We start from the raw sequence: 11,214 nt of genomic DNA, 5'->3' as shown, positions 1-11,214 counted from the left end.
TATATATATATATATTCTTTTAAGATTTATTAGAGAGAGAGCAGAGCGAGAGAGACAACATGAGCAGTGGGGAGGGGCGGAGGGAGAAGGAGAAGCTGGGCTCGATCCCAGGACCCTGGGATCATGACCTGAGCAGAAGGCAGGTGCTTAACCAACTGAGCCACTCAGGCGCACCTAACCTTCATATGTTAATGACACACGAATTGAAAATAAGAGAACTTACCAATTTAAAAAAATATTTTAGGGACACCTGGGTGGCTTACTTGGTTAAGCATCTGCCTTCGGCTTAGGTCGTGATTCCAGGGTCCTGGGATCGAGTCCACATCAGGCTCCTTGCTCAGCAGGGAGCCTGCTTCTCTCTGTGCCTGCCGCTCCCCCTGCTTGTGTGCTCTCTCTCTGACAAATAAATAAATAAATAAAATCTTTAAAAAATAAATTTTGGTAATTACCCCATTGTCATATTTTTATTTTTTATTTATTTTTAATTTTATTTATTTGAGAGAGAGAGCATGAGACGGGGGAGGGTCAGATGGAGAAGCAGACTCCCTGCTGAGCATGGAGCCCAAGGCTGGACTTGATCTTGGGACTTCAGAATCATGACCTGAGCTGAAGGCAGTTGCCCAACCAGCTGAGCCACCCAGGCACCCTGTCATATTCTTCCATAAAAAAATGTAATAGGTCAAGTGATTAGCATTTATTTTCATTCACTTGCTGGCCCAATACACAAGTAGATTTATTTGGCTTCTCTAGCCTATCTATGTGTTATTGCCATTTGGAGAATTACATTACGTCTTTTCTTTAATTCTGAAGCCTTTGATTTTTATCACAGACTTGGGGTTTGAAGGTGTGTGATGGAGGTTAATGGAATATGATGTCTAGAGACAGGGTCTTAATGTTTGTTCAACTTTTCTGCACAGGAATTAGCTTCTTGGTTCTTATCTTTTAGTGTGGGAAGTTCACTTTCACCCATCCAACCCAGATCATCTATTTACTTGTTCTGAGGATGGATCCCTCTGGCACTGGGATGCCTCCACAGACGTACCTGAAAAATCATCACTGTTTAACCAAGGTAAAAGGATTTAATGAAGATTCTCGTGTGTAATTTTGTTGTAGTTTTTAATACCACATTAGAAATTCTCAGATTTTTTTTTTTTAAAGGTTTTATTTATTTGAGAGAGAGACGGCCAGCAAGAGAGGGAACACAAGCAGGGGGAGTGGGAGAGGAAAAAGCAGGCTCCCAGCGGAGGAGCCTGATGTGGGGCTTGATCCCAGAACCCCGGGATCACTCCCTGAGCCGAAGGCAGACGCTTAATAACTGTGCCACCAGGCGCCCCAGAAATTCTCAGATTTTTAACATTAAAGAGTGGTAGAATGTTTCCATTCTCCTGCCTCAGGGTAAATTCTAGTGTCATAGGATTTGAAATCTGTCAGCTGCTTACTGCTATAGTGCCGATGACTACAAATGCCATAAGCTGGCTAACTTCTCCCAGCCAGGGGTCTTCATGCTACATTTCCGAGACTTTCCATTCAAGAATCACCAGAAAGATGGTCAAAATCTCCTGCTTTGCTTGAAGACTTCACATTTGATATCTGTAGTATCTTATGGAAATATGAGTATTTAATATCACTGAATAAGCTTTTGGTCAAAAATGGTGATGTGTGATAATGGAGTCATCACCCTGATAGTCTGAGAATTAAGTTTCAGTCCTAGCCTTTTAAAAATATCAATAGAGTTGGGGCGCCTGGGTGGCACAGCGGTTAAGCGTCTGCCTTCGGCTCAGGGCGTGATCCTGGCGATCTGGGATCGAGCCCCACATCAGGCTCCTCCACTGGGAGCCTGCTTCTTCCTCTCCCACTCCCCCTGCTTGTGTTCCCTCTCTCGCTGGCTGTCTCTATCTCTGTCGAATAAATAAATAAAATCTTTAAAAAAAAATATATCAATAGAGTTTCAGATGTTTACTAACATAATATTAGTCTTGAAAGATGTTTTCCTCTTTTTGTCTTGCAGGAGGAAGAAATAGTACTTTTTTGTCTCACAGCATTAGTAACCAGGCTAATGTTCACCAGTCTCTTATAAGCTCCTGGCTCAGCACTGATCCTGCAAAAGACCGTATTGAAATCACAAGCTTGCTTCCCAGCAGGACTTTGTCTGTGAACAGTTTGGATGTTTTAGGTCCTTGTCTTGTTTGTGGAACTGATTCAGAAGCCATTTATGTTACTAGACAACTTTTCTCATGAAAATACTGTAATTACAGGATTTCAGGTAAAGCATATTGTTAGCCTTTCAAAGTACAACTTCTATGCGGATTTTTATTATTGGAAAATGTGAAATTTGCAGAGGAAGCTTCAGTAAACTGTTGATAATATCGAAGTCCTGTTTTGGCTTTTGTCAGTCGAATGTTCTCATAGTTGCAGAGTGAGAGAGATGACCAATGGCAAGACAATTGGAATCTGTGGAAGAATATCATAGGGATCCTTCTGCTGATGTGTACACTGCCTTCATACAGGCTATTCTGTAGAACATGCTCTAGCTCGTGGAACCTGCTTTTCATTTCTAATGTTATGGGACATCATATTCTCCAACCACCAACAGGTTCCCGTTCTTTTTATTGACACTGGGGGGATATTACCCCTCCCTGGGGACCCTGGCCAGTGTTTTTATCCTTTTTATTGTAGATATTTTCTTCAATCTTTCCACATTTTATTTCCTTAATAAATTAATAAATTTCCTAACGAATTGAGTAGAGCAAAGATGACAAGTTGTTGTAGTGTTCCCATTTTTTTAAAAGATTTTTTTAAAGGAAAGTGTTTTGACAGGTTCTTCTATTAGAGTAGGTTTGAACAGAACTCTGCCAACTGCTGAGACCCAACTTCATTTCTCTTGAAAAAGGAAAAGTACATTTTTCCTAAGGATTTTTGCTTTTATTTAGTTTTACAACATGGTCAAAATTGCTGAACTGGACATTAAGGTTTGATAAGTTTTGATAAGTGATCTGACTTCCAAACTAAAATTTGATAGATAATGTTTGAGACTAGTATGATGATATGGTTAAGAGTAAAGAATATTGTTGTTTTTGTCCTTATCTACATGTTAATGATAATCTAACATGTAGGTGTTTTCTTTTGTTTGTTTTTCAGTATAGTTGACACAGTGTTACATTAATTTCAGGTTAATGTGTAGGCTTAAAAATTTTGTGACATTGTCTTTCCAATGTTTGTTAAATGTGTTATTGAACGTGAAGACCTTAATGACAAATCACTGTTATTATGCTATTAAAGCATATATTCATTTACTTTATAATTCCAATGATAGTAATTATGGTAAAGTTTTGTTTTTCTGTCCTAATAAATACTTTCAATTCTTTTATGCCACCTTACCTCGGGGGGTTTTTGGTTTGGGGTTTTTTGTCAACATTCTAAAATGGAATACATATATGCAATCTGCTTTCTTCTTTTTTTTTTTTTTTTAAGATTTTATTTATTTATTTGACAGAGACAACAGCGAGAGAGAGAACACAAGCAGGGGAAGTGGGAGAGGGAGAAGCAGGCTCCCCACCAAGCAGGGAGCCCCACACGGGGCTCGATCCCAGGACCCTGGGATCATGACCTGAGCCAAAGGCAGACGCTTAACGACTGAGCCACCCAGGCGCCCCTGCAATCTGCTTTTTTATGTAAATTTGACTCAAAAATGTTTGATAAAATTAGTAACTTGAATTCCAAAGAATCAGAGAAGGAAAGAAAATGTTGCTATAGGAATTTTTAATCTTTTATAGTTTTATTGCTGAGACTAATTTTTAAGACTTTGTTATTACAAAAGTAACTCGTTACAGAAAAAAAAGTCAAGACATTTTTAAGTACTTATAATTATCAAACAGACAATTAATAATCTTTCATTCCCTTTTCTATCCATCAATGTGTGTATAATTTATTAAAAGGAAATACATCATGTTATATTTATGAATATACACTCCCCAGCAGTAATCACATGGTTTCCATAATAAAAACATAGCTGCTAATTTTCCTTTGACTTATTTCCCTTTATATGAATGTCTTGCTGCAGCCTAAGCTTCAGTGTCCCTTTCTTTACTTTCCAGGCATGCTCCCATTCCATTCAGCAGACTAACATCCTTGCTCTGAGTGGGCCTTGAGTTGATCTCACTCCTGGAAGACTAGCTCCTGGGGGGCACATTTTTCATGCACAGTGAGTGGCAAACTTGTCGTGCCTCTGCTTTCATCTACATTATATGCTGCCGAAAAGTTTGAAGGATTCATATATGTTGTTAGCACCCTCTCAGCTTCCAGCAGCAATGCATACAGTTTCCCTAGGTTGTTATAGTAAATAATTGGTAGAGGGAGGGAGGCAGATGTGTAGATTTAGAATACTAACTTGGGCTGTGAACAAGTTTCAAGTTTGAAGCTTTGCTTTGACTTAAGAGTATTTGTAACCATGAGTAAAAGAAAATACATTTGGATGGTGTTACATTTCTTATCAATTGATGAATTCTGCCAGATTTAATAAGAAACATAAGCTTTATGGAGTATAAATAAAAACCTAATTTATAAATTTGTTTATTATCACTGCCTTTATTCACGAAACTATCAAATAGTTTCTTTTGAGGGCTGCAGGATCACAGAGGTAGAAAGCACCTTGGGGAGCATCTCTAACCCAAATTTAACCATCACTTCCACAGCATTCCCAACAAATTATCATCCAGCCTATACTTGAAAATATACTGTGATCAAGTTTCCCATTTCCCAATGCAGCATCCCCTCACTTGGACAGCTCTTACTGATACCACATTATGGCAGGGTTTTAGAGTATGAATGGAATCTAAAACAATCCTGTAAAAATAAGTAGAATCATATTGTGGGTTAATGAAATGATCATGTGAACCTCCTGCAAGACAGCCAATCATCAATCAGTTTACTGAATTTACATTATGTTGGGGTGCTTTACTATAAGGTTTCACTAAATAAATTAATTTTCATATACTGAACTGAAATTTGCTTTCATTTGTCTTCCTTGGAAGCCACAAAAAAATCCTTCATCACGTATCCAAATATTCAGAACTACGTATCATAGCTTTTTGGGGTAAGCTTTTTTAATCCCTTCAATGGTTTCTAATGGGCAAAGTTCTCTTTGCAGCATTTCTTGCCCTTCTTGGCTAAATTCCAAACCTTCCTAACTCGTCTTAGGTGTCATTTTCTCCAGAGTTCTCTGCAGCATTTCTTGCCCTTCTTGGCTAAATTCCAAACCTTCCAAACTCCTTTTAGGTGTCATTTTCCCCAGAAAGCCTTCCCTGACCTCTGCCAATCTGGGCTAAATTGTACTCTGTTTCAAAAGCCCATTGTGCAGAGCCTGTGCTGTGCTTACAGTTGTCTTAAGCAGCCTGTCTCTACTGGACCACACCAACAGGGCCCATTCCTTAGTGTTGTATTAACAGTGTTTAATACAGTATCTGACCCATGGTAAACACTGAATCAGTGCAAACTGAGCTGAACTAACCTCGCAATCTTGTTTTCCCTTAAAAAATATACTCCCCTAGGGGCGCCTGGGTGGCACAGCGGTTGGGCGTCTGCCTTCGGCTCAGGGCGGGATCCCGGCGTTGTGGGATCGAGCCCCACATTAGGCTCCTCCATTATGAGCCTGCTTCTTCCTCTCCCACTCCCCCTGCTTGTGTTCCCTCTCTTGCTGGCTGTCTCTATCTCTGTCAAATAAATAAATAAAATCTTTAAAAAATATCTATATATACTCCCCTTTGTCAAAGACCAGCATTAAAGTGTGACCTCCAAAATGAACACTTTCCCAGGTGGTGTCTGCCTCCCTCAGAGTTGACTTACGAAATCTTACCATCCTGGTTCTTGGTAAAATATTCCTTTGTAATGCTGTGTCAGCTTATTTTAACTATTTTGACATCTGTTCAATTAGACTGCTAACTAGTTGAACTTAAACCCTTTGCCTTTTTCACACACGTAGTGTACTATACTTCCCCTAGTGTTGAGTTAATGCAGATGATTTTGATTCTTACTATATATAGGTCAATCCCTGTTCTACAAAGACAAAGCTTATTTCCATAGAGGAAAGAACTAACAATCTCCTTTGAACGTTTTCAGCAGAAGCTGATTATTTTCAGAATTTCCCAGAATGATCTACACTCTCATCCCATTGGTTAGGAGATAGGATGAATGTACTCAAGTGCTTAGGCCCACTCCTCTAGTCCTCCCAATTATCAGTGACATGTGAATCACTGGTACTTGACTCTAGTTATTGACATATTTGTAAACCTAATTTATTGACATTCTGCCCCATTTATTAATCTTGTTCACAAAGCTGCTGTGGGGAGATACCAGTGCTATAGCTATCCCATCAAAAATTTTGTATAATTGAAAAATTCTTTGTCCTTTGTAACACTTCCATTTATTGTGGAAACATCCTTTTAATAATCCATTCTAGAATCTTGTCTAAGAAGAATACTAAGTCCACCAGTATAGTTTATATCAAGCCTTCATTTAAGCTTATGGTATCAATATGGTACCCAGCTCAGACTAGTTACATGGTTTGAAGCAGTAGCAGTGCTCTGTAGTCTTACAGATCAGAAACCTGGGTACATTTGAACTACAACAAGCAAGTATTCACTCTGAGCAGTATCTTCTGAACCACAACATTAAATGTCAATGTAGAGAACTAACAGACTACCATCATCTTAGCATCAAAACAATTCCAACATTTTGCTGTATTAGGTGAACCGCGGGGTGGGGAGCGGGTAAAAAGAATGACTAGAATATAGCTGATGAGGTAAAAAAAAATAATAAAAAAAAATAATAATAAATTAATTAAAAATAAACTAATGTCCGGTTCCAAACTGTCATAACTAGACTTTGGGGGATAGTAGCTGACAGACTAGCCTAACAGAGTCATCAGAAATGCATCAGCTATCAAAAAATTTTTGTGCAGGCCGTGGACATAAGAAGCTAAACTGTAATAATAGACTGTAAAATAATAGCTGCAACTCATCTAAACACAGACTTTACCCCTTCATAGTATGGAATGAAGTTAAATTTTAAAACTTCTTAGCAAGAGATGCCCTATAAACAATGATACCCCAGTAGTAACAAGCATATCTAGAAACCAGATTTGGTTTCTTTTTTTTTTTCCCCTAAGATTTTATTTATTTGAGAGAGAGTGAGAGAGAGAGCATTAACGAGGTGAAGGGCAGAGGGAGAAGCAGAGGGCAGAGGGAGAAGCAGACTCCCTGCTGAGCAGGGAGCCCGATGTGATGCAGGGGATGTGATGCAGGGCTCCATCAGGGACTCCTGAATCATGACCTGAGTCGAAGGCAAATGCCTAACCAACTGAGCCACCCAGGTGCCCCCAGATTTGGTCTCTAATACCATTCTCCAATAAAAGGAACAAGGACTTCTTGGAAGGACAGGGAATATATAAGATAGCTTGAAGCATTTCGTACTGTCAGAAAGTAAGGAAGTTCTTTTATTTTTTTTTAAGTAGGTTCCACACTCCATGGAGCCCAATGTGGTACTTGAACTCATGACCCTGAGATCAAGACCTGAGCTGAGATCAAGAGTCAGATGTTTAACAACCTCAGCCATCTTGGTGCCCCTAAAGGGATGTAGAGAACTAGGGAGTTCTTTTAAAAAACAATTTTAAAAGGTCATAATAATGGGGAGAAGGGTATGTCAAAGGGACACAGAAGCCAATTCAACTGGAAGAGCTCCTAATAGTCAAAGTTGGAACAATTTGATCAAAATAAATAAAATACTCAAACTATAAAATATCCATGAGTCCATATTGATATGTTTTTTAAAATAATGAAGAGATGAATCTGCTCAGAATTCCAACTGATTTATGTAAATTCTCTGCCCAAAAAGAGGTAGAATGCAATTCACCCCTTAAGTGTGGGCTGCTTATAGCCTATAGCGTTCCCCTAAGACTGAGTTACTGGGAGGACTTAAGTTCTCAGGGCCACATTGCTCTTCAGACTTCTTCCATGTTTGCTGTCCCTGTTCCTATACTCACCCAAGCATGAAATTTGGTCCCTACATCTGTTGATTAAAAAAAACTGAAACCCTAAGTCCCCATTTCCATGAAGCATTGAAGTTGAGTAGGTTGAACCTGGACCAAGGGTTTTCCATCACAGCCAATACAAAGCCTTTCAAATGCAGTGGTAGGTATTGTCATTCAGAGACATCCAGCAGCATTAGTAAGCATTTCCCTACTCTTTCACCTCCCCCCACTCCCTAGTGTCAGCTGCTTTTTATCTTGGGGATTGCTTCATCCTTCCTGACCATTCCTTCTCTTCTTTCCTGCTCTTCTCTCCCCCTGCTTCATTGGAGTTAAACCTCTAGTCCCAGATAGAGCAATTTTCACTGAACTCCCTGAATTATCTGGGAAATTTCCCCAGAACAGTAGTTTATGAAGATACTCAACTTTAGGCTTGGAATTGAAGAGCTTAAGTAAAGAAGTTCCCTGGATGGTGACAGAGGTGACAAGATTTGGGGGGCAGTATGCTTTTCCAGATACAAAATCCTTCTGGAAAGGACAAGCAGGCCTGTGAACATACTAGATTCATGTAATTTTGAGGCTGAAAGTCCCCAAAGGTTACTTAGTCCTGCAGTTGAAGAAAATAAGACCTAGGTCTATTATGTGACCCACCTTGGGTCATACCCTCTATCTTCTACAATCTCTGTGCTTGTGCTTGTAGAGTTTCAAGGAAGTGCTCTTGGAATGGAATCTTCTTTGAACAGAGGTTTTCACGTTTGAACCTCAGAATACAAAGGCCATTTAATTTAACATCATGAAAAGAGGTCTTTAATTTGAAGAAAATTTTTATAGTCTTTAGTAGAAGAATGAAAAGATGTTTTGAGAGGGCTTCTGGCTGGCTCAGTCGGTCGAGCCTGTGACTCTTGGTGGTGAGTTCCAGCCCCATGTTCGGTGTAGAGATTATTTAAAAAAATAAAATCTTAAAAAAAAAAGAAAGATAGAAAAAAGAAAAAGATGTTTGAAAATACTAACTATATATTTTCTAGAGGCAGATTTGGCAAAGGCACTCTTTACAAAGGGTAGATGGTACTTTAAAATGCCATAACCCAAGTGACCCGTTCCAAACGTCTAATTCAACTAAGCAAGATATAAAACCTCTCCTGGGAGTCACCGTTATTCCAATTATGGCAATAATGATATCCCCGTCTACCCATTCAGTTAACAAGTCAAAAATCTCCAAACTCTGTTAACCCCGTCCTGGCTCAAGAATGTATTAATCTGGCTGATTCGGCAAATACTTAACTACGGACTTACTTGGGGAAAGAGTTCTAAGCAAAACTCAATTCATTTCAAAGCCTCTAGAAATCTCCATCCTAGTGCCCACACCAAGGTTTCAGAGCAACTCATTGCTGTTTCCTACTGAGAATTCAACTCCTTGAGATGCACATCTTATTCTCTATTCGTGCACAGAAAGAGCGCAATTTAAAAAAAGAGAGATACTGAAATGAGCGGACTTGGGAGGGGGAGAGCCTGATCCCACGAGCCGGGGCAAGTCACCCGGGCAGCGCCAGGCGGGGGCGACGCGGGGCGACGCTCGCCAACACGCTGAGGAGAGGGCGACCAGCGGAAGGCGGGAGGCCACAGGCGGCGCGCTGGCCGCTGGCAGCCGGGCGGACAGAAGCCCCCAGTTCTCGGCCCCCGCGCAAGCGACGCCGGGAAATGCCTACATCCGGGAAACCTGCGGCGGAGTGCGGCGGCGGCGACACCGAGTGGAAGGCAAAATGGCGGCGGCGGCGGTGGACTGGTGCTGAGGGGAGAGCCAGGTCCCCGCGACCCCCGCGACGGGCCGCGCTGGCCCGCGGCAGCCCCCCAGTCTCTCCCGGCCCTGTCCCACCAGGGATACTTGAGGTCCCTGGGACGGGCTCCAGCCACCTGGGCGCCCGCCCTCAGGCCCGTGGCCGCTGTCCAGGAGCCCCGCTCTCCCCTGCAGGTAGGTCTGGGGCTGGCGTGGCGGGTGGGGCGCACTCTCTCCTCCCGAGCGCGAGTTGGCGGGGCGGTGGCCGCCGGGGCCCACGCCCAGCCCCGCTGGCGGGGGTCCAGGGGTTGCTGCGGACGGGCGGGCCGGGCCGAGTCGGTCCGATGCGGGCCTGATTTGGCTGGTTGCATGGACCTGAGCTGAGCCCTGCCCTGGGGAAGCGAGGGTTGGCCGCGCCTGGGGTTGAAGGAAGAGCCGCAGGCACTGCGGCCTTGGAAGTGCAGGTTAGGTTGTGGAGAGTTGGGCTTGCTTGAGGCTTTGCGGCGGCTGTCTCCCGCTTCCACCCCATCCCCAACACGGACGGGTCGGTGTTAACGAAGGAAGGAAAGTGAAAGGTGGTTCTGAAAGAAAATTGCAGTGAAAGAGCTGCAGTTCTTTGCATCCCAGAGGGACTCGATCCTGGATTTACCTTGAAGAAAGCCTGGGAATTTCTATTTCCCGTCCACTGTAATGTTAGCTTACTGTTCATAGAAGGGGTAGGAGCGATAGAGCGATTTTTATGGAGTAGGAATGTGTACATAAAATGAAGGAAAGAAAAGGAAAGGAATATTATTTGTTATAACTTCAAAAAGAACTTGAATCTCAAAGAATGATTCTCCGGTGACTTGATTTAACCCCATTCTCTGACTTCTCCATTTGAAAGTTACTAAGAGAACAAAGTTTAATAATGTTTGTCGCCCCATATGTTACTATGACTTAAAAAATATATATCGTTGTGTAAAAGTTATTCATAACTCTAGTGAGAAATAAGAAAAAGTCTCACACACAAATATTGTGTCACTTCACCCAGGATCATGAAGCTTGTCAGGCCTTTATGGATTATTTGTTGAAGATTAAAATTCTTTATCAATTTTCCTTCATGAGGAAGAAAAGGTAGGACATTATAATTGAAATGAATGTTCTCTGCTAAGATAACTACATTTGTGATTTAAGTAAGGTTATTTTTTTCCTTTAATAAGTTCATAGGCAGGTAAAATGAGCTACTTGATTCCCTAAAGCAGTGGAGGAATTTGACTGATTTAACAGTAAAAGAAGTAGCATTGTGTTCTCTCATCAGCTGTGGCTGCAAGAAACTAGATCGTGGCACATGCTGGAGAAGGTGCATTCTTTCTAAGCCTGAATATCGAATATGCCTTGCCACTCTCCAAAAGCAAATGAAAAAAATAACTTTTACAATTTT

General features: G+C 41.4%; 2 protein-coding genes across 5 annotated transcripts in view; both read left to right on the top strand.

The window, feature by feature from the left end:
- NUP43 (nucleoporin 43) overlaps positions 1–4,997 on the top strand; it is a 12,592-nt gene extending 7,595 nt beyond the window's left edge. The window contains exons 7-9 of one of the 4 annotated variants that reach the window (XM_008695006.2): positions 947–1,069; positions 2,009–2,263; positions 4,095–4,997. In XM_008695006.2, coding sequence (XP_008693228.1) covers positions 947–1,069; positions 2,009–2,238 — 353 coding nt within the window. In that variant the 3' untranslated portion in view covers positions 2,239–2,263; positions 4,095–4,997. Of the gene's footprint in view, positions 1–946; positions 1,070–2,008; positions 3,446–3,493; positions 3,550–4,094 lie in introns of those variants that run through there. The other 3 variants (XM_008695007.2, XM_008695005.2, XM_040627952.1) reach the window with 3 other exon arrangements.
- Positions 4,998–9,973: 4,976 nt separating this feature from the next.
- LATS1 (large tumor suppressor kinase 1) overlaps positions 9,974–11,214 on the top strand; it is a 51,075-nt gene continuing 49,834 nt past the window's right edge. Inside the window, exon 1 of the mRNA XM_040627951.1 lies at positions 9,974–9,989. The gene's annotated coding sequence lies outside the window, so the exon portion shown is untranslated. The remainder of the gene's footprint in view (positions 9,990–11,214) is intronic.

The sequence above is a fragment of the Ursus maritimus genome, unplaced genomic scaffold (assembly GCF_017311325.1).
Source record: "Ursus maritimus isolate PB19 unplaced genomic scaffold, ASM1731132v1 scaffold_13, whole genome shotgun sequence".
NCBI lineage: Eukaryota > Metazoa > Chordata > Mammalia > Carnivora > Ursidae > Ursus > Ursus maritimus.
Note: the sequence above shows the minus strand (reverse complement) of the source record. Positions and strands in the feature narration are given on the sequence as shown.